This window comes from Dryobates pubescens, chromosome 8 (genome assembly GCF_014839835.1).
Source record: "Dryobates pubescens isolate bDryPub1 chromosome 8, bDryPub1.pri, whole genome shotgun sequence".
In the NCBI taxonomy this organism is placed as follows: Eukaryota; Metazoa; Chordata; class Aves; order Piciformes; family Picidae; genus Dryobates; species Dryobates pubescens.
Genome location: NC_071619.1, coordinates 40,600,527 through 40,616,373, shown reverse-complemented (window position 1 = coordinate 40,616,373; position 15,847 = coordinate 40,600,527). Strand labels below are relative to the sequence as shown.

The 15,847-nt window shown below is 50.9% G+C and overlaps 1 protein-coding gene across 1 annotated transcript in view; it reads right to left on the bottom strand.

The window, feature by feature from the left end:
* The window catches only part of LOC104302919 (SID1 transmembrane family member 1), a 50,818-nt gene that overhangs the window by 17,562 nt on the left and 17,409 nt on the right, over nt 1-15,847 (bottom strand). The window contains exons 10-14 of the mRNA XM_054163333.1: nt 6,589-6,660; nt 3,884-4,032; nt 2,731-2,804; nt 935-1,001; nt 104-177 (exon numbers count right to left, since the gene is read on the bottom strand). Coding sequence (XP_054019308.1) covers nt 104-177; nt 935-1,001; nt 2,731-2,804; nt 3,884-4,032; nt 6,589-6,660 — 436 coding nt within the window. The remainder of the gene's footprint in view (nt 1-103; nt 178-934; nt 1,002-2,730; nt 2,805-3,883; nt 4,033-6,588; nt 6,661-15,847) is intronic.

Below are 15,847 nucleotides of genomic sequence, written 5' to 3'. Positions count from 1 at the left end.
ACACAGCTACTGTGAGCTGGCAAGGATGAACTCCTGACTTGAGCACAGCACAAATACTCAGCAGGCATGAGACAATGATGCAGTGACTGCAGGGCTCACTCACCTCAGCACTCCAAGGGGATGAGCACACAGAAAGTTATAGTAGCAGATGTCTTGATTGCCTGTCACATTCACTACCTGGACAGAGAGGAGGTGGGAGATCTGACATTAGCAAAGACCCAACGAGGCCCTGGGCAGCCTGGGATGTCCCTGCTGCCTGCAGGGAGGTAGGACTAGATGGCCTTTGGGTGTGCCTTCTGGCCTGGATCGTTCTATGTTATCCTCCCTGTTCTGGGGGGTCTGCTTCATGCAAACACTTCATCTACACAGGGTGTACCAGGACCCCTCCAGATCCAGCAGTGGCACAGGGAAGTAATGACATCTTCAAGTGAAGCTTTTAGGAGGGGATAAGACATTGCTGTAAGACCACAAACCTGACAACAGTCTGCAGAGAAAAGAGTGTGCTCAGCCCCACTAATAACAGATCTGCTTGCAAATACCTGAGTTAACAGTAGGGCAGCAAGGATGGGGAGAAGGGAGGAGAAATCACTCATACCACAGCAAACCCTACTTGCTTTCAGTTATCTTTTAGAGATAAGAGCTTATTCCTCCCGTCTCTACAATGAAAGAGGCCCCAAGTGAGACATCAGATGAGCAGGGAAACAGCAAGTGCTGCTTCCCAAGCAAAGAAAAGTGCAGAACTGCAAGCTCAGTGAGCCAAGCCAGCAGCAGCACTCAACACATGGTGCAAAGAGAGTAGCTGAGGTAAACTGCCCCTCACACAGCACAGGATACCTGGGGGGTCCCAGCCTCACCACAACTGTCATCCTCACACAGAGCAAGTCTAAAGGCAAGAGGACCCAAGCACAGGAGACAGCCTCAGAGCCCAACACACCGTCTGGTAAGTGATGACAAGCTGGATAACTGGCAGGGCATAAAACACTGCAATGGTGATGATGTTCCTGCAGAGGAAACAAGAAAGAGCAGTTACACACACCACAACAACTGGTGCACACCCAGGACAGAACCCTAAGTGCTTGTGGAAAACGGTGTGCACCCCTGTGCCTAAGGGCACGACCCTTGCCCCCCGCCGCTTGAGCTTTGTGTCTCTGGTTATGATCTGCTGAAGCAGAAGAGCAAATGTGGTAGCAAAACAGGAAGCAAGAAAAGCCAGGATGGGGACCACAAACTTGTGCATTTCAGTGCCAATCTCTCCCCTTGCCCAGTATGTTCCAGCAGACCAGTTGTTAGCACACATGAAAGCAAGCATGCACACCAGAATCTGTTTCCAGAATCAGGTGTGCCCTGGTTCACAAATAGTATCACAGTGTCACCAAGGTTGGAAGAGACCTCAAAGATCAGCAAGTCCAACCTGTCACCACAGACCCCATGACTAAACCATGGCTTCAAGTGCCACATCCAATCCCCTCTTGAACACCTCCAGGGATGGTGACTCCACCACCTCCCTGGGCAGCACATCCCAGTGGCCAATTACTCTTTCTGGGAAGAACTTTCTTCTCACCTCCAGCCTAAACTTCCCCTGGCACAGCTTGAGACTGTGTCCTCTTGTTCTGGTGCTGGTTGCCTGGGAGAAGAGACCAACCCCTTCCTGGCTACAACCTCCCTTCAGGGAGTTGTAGAGAGCAAGAAGGTCTCCCCTGAGCCTCCTCTTCTCCAGGCTAAGCAACCCCAGCTCCCTCAGCCTCTCCTCACAGGGCTGTGCTCCAGACTCTCCCCAGCCTCATTGCCCTTCTCTGGACACATTCAAGAGTCTCAATGTCCTTCTTAAACTGAGGGGCCCAGAACTGGACACAGGACTCAAGGTGTGGCCTAACCAGTACTGAGTACAGGGCACAATGACTTCCCTGCTCCTGCTGGCCACACTATTCTTCAATAGGGTGTAGAATAGAATAAACCAGGTTGGAAGAGACCTTCAAGATCATCGTGTCCAACCTATCATCCAACACCACCTAATCAACTCTTGATACAGGCTGGGATGCCATTGGCCTTCTTGGCCCCCTGGGCACACTGCTGGCTCATGTTTAGGTGGCTGTCAATCAGCACCCCCAGGTCCCTCTCTGCCTGGCAGCTCTCAGCCACTCTGACTCCAGCCTGCAGCTCTGCATGGGGTTGTTGTGGCCAAAGTGCAGCATCCAGAACTCGGATTTGTTGAACGCCATCCTGTTGGACTCTGCCCATCTGTCCAGTCAGTCAAGGTCCCTCTGCAGAGCTCTTCTGCCTTCTAACTGACCAACATCTGCTCCTAACTTGGTGTCATCTGCAAATTTGCTGATGACTGACTCAATCCCCTCATCCAGATCATCAGTGAAGATATTGAACAGGATGGGGCCCAGCACTGACCCCTGTGGCACACCACTACTGCCTGGCTGCCAGCTGGATGTGGCACCATTCACCACCACTCTCTGGGCTCAGCCTCCAGCCAGTTCCTAACCCAGCTCAGAGTGCTGCTGTCCAAGCCAGGGGCTGACAGCTTGGCCAGGAGTTTGCCGTGGGGGACGGTGTCAAAATATCCTTGTTATGAGGTATGTGCTATCTGTACTTAGTGGTTGGAACTGGTTCAGAATGTGTAAGAGAATGGCTCAAAGAACAATGTCAGGTCTAAAGTGTAGTTCGGAAGGGCATGAGGACAGACTCCACAAGCAGAGGCTGAGTCCAGAGCCTGGGCCTTACCAGAAATAGATTTTGTATTTTTTGCTGACAATCCTTCGGTCCTTCCTGGACAAGTCTGACAGGTAGAGGAACACCTGGAACATTAGTGGGTGGGGAAAGAGGGGAGAACACAGAACAGAACTAATGAGGATTACAGAAGCCAGTAGAAGATCTTGATGCCTTTGGACAACACGCAGCTTGGTCCTATTTGTATCATTTCTCCCCCACACAGTGAGCTCATTGTGTCCCTTGAATCTAGGGGAAATGAGTTCTGCAAAGCCCTCTGGCCTCCAGGAATGGCTTTGACATGCCACGTGGGGCAACAACAGAAGGTAGTTTGAGAGCTGCTAGCTTGAAGTCCCCTTGAAGTACATCCACTGTAGAATACAGAATTAAACAGGTTGGAAAAGACCTTCCAGATCAAGTCCAACCCAACACCCAACACCATCAACTAAACCATGGCACCAAGCACCCCATCCAGTCTCTTCCTAAACACCTCCAGTGATGGTGACTCCACCACCTCCCTGGGCAGCACATTCCAATGGCCAGTCTCTCTTGCTGGGAAGAACTTTCTCCTCACCTCCAGCCTAAACTTCCCCTGGCTCAGCTTGAGACTGTGTCCTCTTGTTCTGGTGCTGGTTGCCTGGGAGAAGAGACCAACCCCCACCTGGCTACAACCTCCCTTCAGGGAGTTGTAGAGAGCAGTAAGGTCTCCCCTGAGCCTCCTCTTCTCCAGGGTAAGCAACCCCAGCTCCCTCAGCCTCTCCTCACAGGGTTTGTGCTCCAAACCCCTCCCCAGCTTTGTTGCCCTTCTCTGGACACCTTCCAGCAACATGTTCACTGCTCACAACAGGTAACTCCTACTGCACATTACTTCTCCCTACACTATTGTCCTTGGGCTTCCTGGGACACTCTGTGCTCCTTCCTCTTTCCTCAACAGTGCCTAGCACATCCTGGGTTTCCATATTAAATCACTCATTTCAGCAGCACACTCAGCACAGGAAGAAAAACAACTTTGTAGAGTCTTTCTAGAAAGCCACCAAGGCAGCACCTTTAGTTCTGTTAGATTAAATCCACCTAAGAGAGAAGCAGAAACTCAAAATGCTGGCAAGTGACCAGTGGTGGTTGTGGCCCAGGTGTGTCCATGACCCAGCCTTCTGCCCACCAGCCATACCTTAGTGCGGATGACGTTCTTATCGCTTTCGATTTCCGGCATGGTGTCAAAGTCACTCTCCTCCTCCACAGAGCTGTCTGTGTCATAACCAGCTGGTGGCTTGAGCTCAGGGGAGCACAGCTGCTGCCCACCACTGGAGCTTGATTCATCTGGAGCAGAGCAAGGGGAAAAAAAACAGGGAGAGTTGTTAGAACAGACTAGAGTTAGAACCTGGTTCCAACCAGGTTGGAAAAGACCTTTGAGATCATCAAGGCCAACCTGTCACCCAACACCATCTAATCAACTAAACCATGGCACCAAGTGCCTCATCCAATCCCCTCTTGAACACCTCCAGTGATGGTGACTCCACCACCTCCCTGGGCAGCACATTCCAATGGCAAATCTCTCTGTCTGGGAAGAACTTCTTCCTAACCTCCAGCCTAAACCTCCCCTGGTGCAGCTTGAGACTGTGTCCTCTTGCTCTGGTGCTGGTTGCCTGGGAGAAGAGACCAACCCCCACCTGGCTACAACCTCCCTTCAGGTAGTTGTAGACAGCAAGAAGGTCTCCCCTGAGCCCAAATCCCACTATGCACAGCAGGAAGAAAGCTGCCCCAGAGAGCAGCCATAATGTGCTAGGACAATTTGCTAACAGGTGTTTCAGAGAACAAGTTTCAATATGCTCACACCTTCCTAAAGTCTAAATTATCAGCTAAGAATACTTTCAAGGACCACCTTCCCACCTCTGAAGCAGTTTGTTGTTTTGTTTTTTTCCTCTGTTTTTATGCTATTAGTTCTAATCTTTAAAGTTTTTCACTCTATACTAACCTCAGCTCTGAAATCTGGAAGCAAGAAAGCTCTAGTGAAAGCAGCGGACTGTTCAGGGGTCAGAAACACAATCACAGAATCACCAAGGCTGGAAGAGACCTCAAAGATCATTCAGTCCAACCTGTCACCACAGACCTCATGACTAAACCATGGCACCAAGTGCCACATCCAATCCCCTCTTGAACCCCTCCAGTGATGGTGACTCCACCACCTCCCTGGGCAGCACATTCCAATGGCCAATCTCTCTTGCTGGGAAGAACTTCTTCCTAACCTCCAGCCTAAACCTCCCCTGGTGCAGCTTGAGACTGTGTCCTCTTGTTCTGGTGCTGACCTTGTTAATCTCCAGATTTTATATGATCTTTATATAAAAGCTATTCTACAAATAGCTTTTATATATAGCTACAAATAGCTACATAAGACAAAGAGCAAGAAAAGATTTTTCAAAGCAGGCAAGAGCATCAGCTTTGCTCCCATTGCATCCACAGTATCAGCAGGACCTGCCTGCACCTCCCACAGGCTGAGCATGTTCCCAGCAAGCCTGGTTAGCCCAGTCTGAGCAATAGAACACAAGTTTCTACTTCATTTCCTAAATGCTTTTAAAGCAATGCCTTGTGAACTGGGGGAGGCTGGTAGGGTGGTGCTGAAGCCCTCAATTCTCTTCTAGGACTTCACTCCTCCTGAATTTTTCCCAGGCCTCAAAGTATCAGTTCTGTGTTTCTTAGAATCATAACATCAATAAGGTTGGAAGAGACCTCAGAGATCATCAAGTCCAACCTGTCACCCAACACCTCCTGAGTAACTCAACCATGGCACCAAGTGCCACATCCAATCCCCTCTTGAACATCTCCAGGGATGGTGACTCCACCACCTCCCTGGGCAGCACATTCCAATGGCCAATCTCTCTGTCTGGGAAGAACTTCTTCCTAACCTCCAGCCTAAACCTCCCCTGGTGCAGCTTGAGACTGTGTCCTCTTGCTCTGGTGCTGGTTGCCTGGGAGAAGAGACCAACCCCCACCTGGCTACAACCTCCCCCCAGGTAGTTGTAGACAGCATAAGGCCTCAGAGTCCTCCAGCTGAGCGATATCTGAGTGTCAGGGCTGGTCTTACACCACAGTGAGGAAATGCAGCCTGAGCAGGGACCAAAAATTACGTAGAGGTGCTCTCCTCTCTCATTTGAGCAGCTGCCTCAAACAGCCCTGGACCTGCACTGCCTCACCCTGGGTCCCCAAGATGTCAAGATGCCCTAAAGTCTTCAGTACCAAGCTATTCAACACCAATCCTTCCACAGAAGGGAAAATGTTGTAAGGTGACCAAGAAACACTGTGGCAAAGGCAGGCATTTCCCATCATCCCAGATTAGCAGGGCCTTTGTGAGGTTTTTCTCCTCTGTTGCCAGGGTGTGCTTCACCTGTTGAGAGCATCACATTGTTTCTCCCCTAGTGAAACCTCTGGACCAAAAGAAGCTCCAATTCTGTCCTGCCTTGCGTGTCCAGCCTTCCAGTGACAGGCATGCTTTGTTCTAAAGGCAAGCTTGATGAGCTAATGAGCCTCTCAGAAGCTTGGTTGAAAGGGACCTTTACCAGTCCCTAGTCAACCTCCTGCCTGAAGCAGCACTGCTATCAACATTTACCAGGTGTCTGTGGCTTCATCTACCTGAAACAAACATTTCCAATGAGAGAGATTCTCTGTGCACCTCTTCCAGAGGTGTGCCACCTCTCTGACATAGATGTTCTGCCCTAAACTGTGACCTGAACCACCCAAGCTGCATTTTTCCACCCCCCCAAGTAGTTAGAAGCTGCTACTGAAGCAGCTTGCAGCTTTATTCCCTTCTGGCTTTAACCTGCCTTCCTCTGCCCCAGGCAGAACATTTCCTCTGCCCCCCATTTGTGGAAGATACTGTACCAATAGCACCATAGCTGCTTCCCTCGGGGGTGCTGGCTGTAATGGGGTGAGAAGAAGTCATAATCCCAGATCCTGAAACAGAAACAGACCCAAAAGAGACAGTGAGTTGCATGTCAGTGCTTCAAAATACATCTCAGCTGTGAATACAGTATCACAGAATCACCAAGGCTGGAAGAGACCTCAGAGATCATCCAGTTCAACCTGTCACCCAACACCTCATGACTAAACCATGGCACCAAGTGCCACATCCAATCCCCTCTTGAACACCTCCAGGGTTGGGGACTCCACCACCTCCCTGGGCAGCACATTCCAGTGGCTAACAACTCTCTCTGGGAAGAACTTTCTCCACTCCTCCAGCCTAAACCTCCCCTGGCACAGCTTGAGATTGTGTCCTCTTGTTCTGGTGCTGGTTGCCTGGGAGAAGAGACCAACTCCCTCCTGGCTGCAACCACCTTTCAGGTAGCTGTAGACAGCAATGAGGTCTCCTCTGAGCCTCCTCTTCTCCAGGCTAAGCAACCCCAGCTCCCTCAGCCTCTCCTCACAGGGCTGTGCTCAGGGCCTCTCCCCAGCCTTGTTGCCTGTCTCTGGACACCTTCAAGTCTCTCAATGTCCTTCTTAAACTGAGGGGCCCAGAACTGGACACGGGACTCAAGGTGTGGCCTAACCAATGCAGAGTATAGGGGCACAATGACTTCCCTGCTCCTGCTGGCCACACTATTCCTAATACAAACAGCTTGAAGAGCTGGAGAGGCTTGGGAAAAGCAATGTTTCTCCAAACAGATGGCAGTCTCCCTCCAGACCATTGCACACAACAAGGGAAAACCTTGCTTTGAAACGTGAAGCAAACCCTTTCCCTTCAGCCACCCCACCAGGCTGCTGCTTCCACTCACAACAGCCTGAGCCTCCCTCGTGCACACCCTTTAGAGATCACATCATGGAGCTGGAGACCTGGCAAATTCTAGTGCAAGTCTCACAATATTCACAGCAACCTTCTCAACTTCCAGTTCTTCCCCTTCCCCTCCTCATGCACTGATTTACTCAAACACTATCCCTCCAGCTATCCTCTGAGGAGTCACAGGCAGCCTTTGGCAAGGCAGCTGCTACAGTTTTCACCAAGCAAGGAGGAAGCAGAAAGGGCTCCATGCAAAAAGAGGTGATCATTTTTATAGCATAGAATAGAATAAACCAGGTTGGAAAAGACCTTTGAGATCACCGAGTCCAACCTATCACCCAACACCATCTGATCAACTAAACCATGGCACCAAGTGCCTCATCCAGGCTCTTCCTAAACACCTCCAGGGATGGTGACTCCACCACCTCCCTGGGCAGCACATCCCAATGGCCAATCTCTCTCTCTGGGAAGAACTTCTTCCTAACATCCAGCCTAAACCTCCCCTTGACAAGGAGTACAAGACTTTGAGGGCTAGGAAGACCTTGCCTTCTGCTCACACACCTGAAGCAAGGAGGGCTGCACCTCCCAGTGAGATTGCACTGGACCTTTCCCCTCCTGCCTCCACATCCATTCCTTTTGCTTCTGGAGAGTTGGGTGGAGAAGAACCTAACAAAATTCAACAAGGACAAGTGTAGGGTCCTGCACCTGGGCAAGAATAGCTCCATGCACCTGTACAGGCTGGAGGTTGACCTGCTGGAAAAAAGCTCTGTGGAGAAAGACCTGGAAGTCCTGGTGGACACTAAGTTGACCCTAAGACAGGAAATGTGCCCTTGCAGCCAAGGTGGCCAATGGTATCCTGGGGTGCATTAAGAAGAATGTGATCAGCAAGTTAAGGCAGGTTCTCCTGCCCTTCTAATCAGCCATAGTGAGGCCTCCTTTGGAGTATTGTGTCCAGTTCTCAGGTCCCCAGTTCCAGAGAGACAGGGGACTACTGGAGAGAGTCTAATAGTGGGCTATGAGGATGATTAAGAGAATAGAACATCACTCTCATGAGGAAAGGCTGACAGACCTGGGGCTGCTTAGCTTGGAGGAAAGACTACTCAGATGGGTTTTTTAATCAATGTTTACAAATACCTTCAGGGTGGGGGTCAAGAAGATGGTCCCCAGTGATAGGAGGGGTAACAGGCACAAACTGGAACACAAGAAGTTCTTCCTCAACTTGAGGAAAACCTCCTTTCCTGTAAAGGTGCTGGAGCCCTGGACCAGGCTGCACAGAGAGGTTGTGGAGTCTCCTTCCCTGGAGATTTTATAATAATAATAAACCAGGTTGGAAGAGACCTCCAAGATCATCGTGTCCAACCCCTCAACCAATCCAACACCACCTAAACAACTAACCCATGGCATCAAGCACCCCATCAAGTCTCCTGCTGAACACCTCCAGTGATGGTGACTCCTCCACCTCCCTGGGCAGCACATTCCAATGGGCAATCACTCTCTCTGTGTAGAACTTCTTCCTAACATCAAACCTAAACCTCCCCTGGTGCAGCCTGAGACTGTGTCCTCTTGTTCTGGTGCTGGTTGCCTGGGAGAAGAGACCAACCCCCACCTGGCTACAACCTCCCTTCAGGGAGTTGTAGACAGCAAGAAGGTCTCCCCTGAGCCTCCTCTTCTCCAGGCTAAGCAACCCCAGCTCCCTCAGCCTCTCCTCACAGGGCTGTGCTCCAGACCCCTCCCCAGTCTCGTTGCCCTTCTCTGGACACCTTCCAGCAGGTCAACCTCCTTCCTAAACTGAGGGGCCCAGAACTGGACACAGGAATCAAGGTGTGGCCTGACCAGTGCTGAGTACAGGGCACAATGACCTCCCTGCTCCTGCTGGCCACACTGTTTCTGATGCAGGCCAGGATGCCATTGGCCTTCTTGGCCACCTGAATACACCGCAGGCTCATGTTCAGCCTACTGTCAACCAGTACCCCCAGGTCCCTCTCTGCCTGGCTGCTCTCCAGCCACTCTGACCCCAGCCTGTAGCTCTGCATGGGGTTGCTGTGGCCAATGTACAGAACCTGGCACTTGGATGTGTTCAATCTCATGCCCTTGGACTCTGCCCATCTGCCCAGCCTGTCGAGGTCCCTCTGCAGAGCCTCTCAACCCACCAGCAGATCAACTCCTGCCCCCAGCTTGGTGTCATCTGCAAATGTACTGATGATGGACTCAATGCCCTCATCCAGATCATCAATAAAGATGTTAAAGAGCATGGGGCCCAGCACTGATCCCTGGGGCACACCACTAGTGCCTGGCTGCCAGCTGGCTGTGGCACCATTCACCACCACTCTCTGGGCTCATCCTCCAGCCAGTTCCTAACCCAGCTCAGAGTGCTGCTGTCCAAGCCAGGGGCTGACAGCTTGGCCAGGAGTTTGCTGTGGGGGACAGTGTCAAAGGCCTTGCTGAGGTCCAGGTAGACTACATCCACAGCCTGCCCCACATCCAGCAGGCTGTCACCTGATCATAGAAGGAGATCAGGTTGGTCAGGCAGGACCATGCTGGCTGGGCCTGGTCCCTTGGCCATCCTGTAAGTGCTGTGTGACTGCACTCAAGATGACCTGTTCCATAATCCTGGTTCATCCATCCAGCCCTTCTTGTGGATGGGCACCATGTTGGCCAGCTTCCAGTCTTCTGGGACCCCTCCAGTGAGCCAGGACTGATGAAAAATGATGGGGAGCGGCTTGGCCAGCACATCTGCCAGCTCCCTCAGCACCCCTAGATGTGCTCCTGTGCAACCTGCCCTAGGTGAACCTGCTTTAGCAGTGTGCTTGGACTAGATACAAACAGAGCAAGACCCATAACCAGATGGATTCTCTCACAGCTGTCAACCAACCATCTCCCCAGAAAGGAAGGAAACAAGACCAGCAGGATCAGGACCAAGCCTTTTAGTGGTGACAAACAGCAGAGCAGGTTCAGCTGCTTGTAAAGCCTCATTCTTGCAACATCATGTGGCTAATCAGTAGCAAAGGGATACAGGATAGGGTACAGTAAAGCCAAGCAGCTTTCCTGCAGCCTGGCAATGGCCTGGCTTCCCAAGCTGCATTTCTGGCTTCCCAAGCTGCATTTCTGGCTTCTCAGTACTTGTGCCTTAGTGTGGGACAGATCAGGCAGACTCCCCTCTCCAGTTTGCAATCCTGGGCACTTCTGTAACACCTTACATAGGTTTTTAAACCATTTCCATGAGCCACATATGTCACAAGCCCCCTTACTTTTCCCTGCTTGAGTCAAACTGGACTTGAAACATTAAATGCCATTACTGCTTTCCCTTGACATGCTCACTTTGCTTGTTGGGCTGTGGGCTAAGAAGTAGTCTCCATTTCAGTTTCTCTACTCTCTGCTCCTCCCCTCCAACAGGCTAACAAACAGCTCAATCTTCTCTCCCAAGTAACCAGGGGAAGATTTAGATCTGGACAAAGCAGGGAGACCAGGGAGAGAAGGTGCCTTGCCCTGTCCCTCACAACCACTTCAGATCCAGCTCATCCACTAATTTCTGTCCCCCCTCCCAGTGCCCAAGAGAGGGAGCAAAGCAAATGTACCACAATAGGTGTGGTACCTCTAGCTATTACCTCCACCTGATCATGATGAGGTGGAATGGGACATGGGCCATGGGATTTAGAAAAGTAATCACAGACATTAGGTGTAAGACAGGTGCCAGGAGCAAAGAGTGACATGAGTTGAAGGATATGAGAGTGGTGAAGCCCTGGAATGGGTTGTCCAGGGAGGTGGTTGAGGCCCCAGCCCTGGAGGTGTTTAAGAGCAGGCTGGACGAGGCTGTGGCCAGCCTGATCTAGTGTGGGGTGTCCCTGCCCATGGCAGGGGGGTTGGAACTAGATGATCCCTGTGGTCCCTTCCAACCCTGACTGATACTACTACTGCTATGATATTCAGAGACAAAGGGCAGGGACAGATTGCTCAGCAAACTCATCCACACTTTCTTGGTGGGGAAGAGGAAAGGAAACAGGGGTGATGGAAAAGGCAAGACTCAGTTGTTCTTTGGAGGAAGAGAAATTCCAGTGGGTGGGAAGGGGGGGAAAAACTGCAGAAAAGCCAGCATGCCCTGGGTGACCTGGAGGACAGGGAAGATGCTAATTAGCATTTTAGAGGCATTAGTCAGACACACACCCTGAAGAGACACAATAGAGAAAGGCACACATGTGGGTAGGATTTGGCTCCTCCTCAGAGGGAAGGATGTGGCATATGAAGGTGGCTTAGAGTACAAGGGAGAGGACAGGTCACAGAAGGAGCAAGTGCCTCTGGGAGGAGCCCTGTAAACTGTGAAGGAACTGTGCTCCTCTGTTCATTCACAGTGATGCTGTTCAGCAATCCTCCCTACCCAGGAACCTCCTGAAGCTCAAGAGCAAGCGTAGAGCCCTGCAGCTGGGGAAGAATAACCCCATACACCAGTACCCGTTAGGGGTTGACCTGCTGTAAAGCTGCTCTGCAGAGAAAGACCTGGAAGCAAGCAGACCATAAGACAGCAATGCACCCTTGTGGCCAAGGAGGCCAATGGTATCCTGGGCTGCGTTAAAAATGGGGCCAGCAGGTCAAGGGACATTCTCCTACCCCTCTACTCAGCCCTAGTGAGGCCACACCAGGAGTCTTGTGTCCAGTTCTGAGCTCCCCAGTTCAAGAGACAGGAAACTACTGAAGAGAGTCCAACAGGGCCACAAAAATGATTAGGGGACTGGAGCATCTCTTAGTAGGAGAGGCTAAGACAGCTAGGGCTGTTTAGTCTGGAAAAGAGAAGGCTTCTCTGGAGACTCTGAAAACCTGCCTGGATGTGTTCCTGTGCAGCCTGCCCTAGGTGAACCTGCTTTAGCAGCACAGTTGGACTAGATGATCTCCAGAGGGCTCCTTCCAACCTACCATTAGAATAGACCAGACCAGGTTGGAAGAGACCTTCAAGATCATCGAGTCCAACCTATCACCCAACACCACCTAATCAACTAAACCATGCAACCAAGCACCCTATCAAGTCTCCTGCTAAACACCTCCAGGGATGGTGACTCCACCACCTCCCTGGGCAGCCCATTCCAATGGCCAATCTCGCTCTCTCTGTGTAGAACTTCCTCCTAACCGCCAGCCTAAACCTCCCCTGGCACAGCTTGAGACTGTGTCCTCTTGTTCTGGTGCTGGTTGCCTGGGAGAAGAGACCAACCCCCACCTGGCTACAACCTCCCTTCAGGGAGTTGTAGACAGCAAGAAGGTCTCCCCTGAGCCTCCTCTTCTCCAGGCTAAGCAACCCCAGCTCCCTCAGCCTCTCCTCACAGGGCTGTGCTCCAAACCCCTCCCCAGCTTTGTTGCCCTTCTCTGGACACCTTCCAGCATCTCAACATCTTTCCTAAACTGAGGGGCCCAGAACTGGACACAGGACTCAAGGTGTGGCCTTCAGTACATCCCATGATTCTCTGCTCTCCAGGTCTGTATCAAGCACAGCATCTGTGCCCTGCAGCCTCTTTGGAAACTTCCCAAGCACTAGAATTGAACTTCTACATTTCCCAGAGCAGTGTGGAAAAACAGCTTCTAAGCTGCCTTCACCACATGAACTCTCAGCTGCAGCACAAACAACTTCTTGAGGCTTCTGGTCTCACCTGATGGAGACTGGGCCTCCTTGCCTTATACAGTGATCCCTTGTCACCACCATGGATCTCTTCCAGGGCCTTGGCCAAGTCCCTTCAGCTTTCCCAAACTCCAACACACAGGCCTTTCCTGTGCCTCCAGTACCCTAAGACCTGCTGCTGTCTTACTGCTGGATCTACACCAAGTGACTTAAAAGAAGAGTATTTTTAAAGCACATTTTTGCAGTCCCCTGGTGATTTGGTTGTGAGGAAAACCTTTCACACACATCCCACATAGAGGGATGCACATGTGGATCTCAGGGGCTGAAGAAGCCACTGTGAGAACCCACATGTCCCCAGACCCTCAGCAGAAATATTAACCCAAGTAATGCCAAGTCAGAGTGATGTTCCACTGCAGACCACTTAAGCACAGCTCACTTGATACTAGCATGCTTATAGATTAGAATAGAATTAACCAGGTGGGAAAAGACCTTTGAGATCACCAAGTCCAACCTATCACCCAACACCATCTAATCAACTAAACCATGGCAACAAGTGTCTCATCCAGTCTCTTCCTAAACACAGGGAGCTGTGTATTTCATACCCATAATGTCCTGTGCCCTATAAATCCATCTGCAAAGTCTCTCACTTGCTCTTTCTTCCCTCACTGCTCCCATGGGAGATGTTCCCTATCTGGTAATGGAAGGGGAGTTACCTCAAGGCCTGTTAGAATAGAATAGACCAGACCAGGTTGGAAGAGACCTTCAAGATCATCAAGTCCAATCCATCATCCAATACCATCTAATCAACTAAACCATGGCACCAAGTGCCCCATCCATTCTCTTCACTTCCAGGGATGGTGACTCCACCACCTCCCTGGGCAGCACATTCTAATGGCCAGTCTCTCCTTCTGGGAAGAATTTCTTCCTAACCTCCAGCCTAAACCTCCCCTGGCACAGCTTGAAACTGTGTCCTCTTGTTCTGGTGCTTGGTGCCTGGAAGAAGAAAGCAATTCCCACCTGGCTACAACCTCCCTTCAGGTAGTTGTAGAGAGCAATAAGGTCTCCCCATAACCTCCTCTCCTCCAGGCTAAGCAACCCCAGCTGCCTCAGCCTGTCCTCACAGGGCTGTGCTCTGGTTATCTGGTGGTATATGGCAGACCAGACAGACAGAAAAAGATGGAGCTTTGAAAAAGGGAACACACCAATAACTTTTCAATGCTGTCAAAACATAACACATTCCCTTTCCCCAGGAGAGAGGTGGTGGAGTCACCATCCCTGGAGATGTTTAGGAAGAGCCTGGATGAGGCACTTGGTGCCATGGTTTAGTTGATTAGATGGTGTTGGGTGACAGGTTGGACTTGGTGACCTCAAAGGTCTTTTCCAACCTGGTTAGTTCTGTAACTGATGATGCCTTTATCCTCAGATCGGTGCTTTGAACTACTTTGCAGACACTGAATATGTGGACAAAAATCAAACTTCCAGCCTCCCCCACTTTTCCAGAAGTCAGCCCCTCCCAGTGGCCCCCCCTCCACCCACATGGCAAACACTTCCATTCTCACTGGTGGCCTCCTCGATGCTGCTGTGTTTCTATAGAGCAGCAATCTGCAGCACATTGAAACACAGGTGCAGCAGGAAGTGAACTGAACCCAATACCAGAGTAAATAAAACACACCACCACTACCTAGCTGTACTAGTCATTCATTCACTTGGTGGTCTGCAACTCACAGCTAAAAGCAAATTGAAATTTGAAGTGAAATATTAGAGCCCCCATGCTTAAACCAGACAGGAGATCTTCAAGTGCCCTTGTGGCAGTTCAGGCTGGGTGCCTCCTGTTCCTGCCACATAAGCTACAACCTCCAGTGTCCCGAGGGTCCAGCCCAGTAGGTGCACACAGGGAGCTGTGTATTTCATACCCATAATATCCTGCACCCTATAAATCCATCTGCAAAGTCTCTCACTTGCTCTTTCTTCCCTCACTGCTCCCATGGGAGATGCTCCCTATCTGGTAATGGAAGGGGAGTTATCTCAAGGCCTTTTAGAATAGAATAGACTGGAGCGTGGAGAATAGAATAGCCTGGAGAAGAGAAGGATCAGGGGTGACCTCATTGCCCTCTACAACTACCTGAAGGGTGGTTGTAGACAGGAAGGGGTTGGTCTCTTCTCCCAGGCAACCAGCACCAGAACAAGGGGACACAGTCTCAAGCTGTGCCAGGGGAAGTTTAGACTTGAAGTGAGGAAGAAGTTCTTCACTGAGCGAGTCATTCATCATTGGAATGTGCTGCCCAGGGAGGTGGTGGAGTCGCTGTCCCTGGAGGTGTTCAAGGGAAGATTGGACGTGGCACTTGGTGCCATGGTCTAGTCATGGGGTCTGTTGGGACAGGTTGGACTTGATGATCCTTGGGGTCTCTTCCAACCTTAGTTATACTGTGATAGACCAGACCAGGTTGGAAGAGACCTTTAAGATCATCAAGTCCAACCTATCATCCAACACCCTCTAATCAACTAAACCATGGCACCACGTGCCTCATCCAGTCTCTTCACCTGGCTTGCCCTAATGCCAGGAGGAGAAGGGGGACGGGCAATCTCAGATCTGGCCAGCTGAGATTAGCCTAACAGTGGAGGGGAGGGAGAAAGAGCCCGAGGGGTTTTGGGTGTACCCTAAGGTAGAATCATAGGATCAATAAGGTTGGAAAAGAACTTTGAGATCAAGTCCACCTTGTCACCCAACACCATCTAATCAACTAAACCATGGCACTAAGTGCTTCATC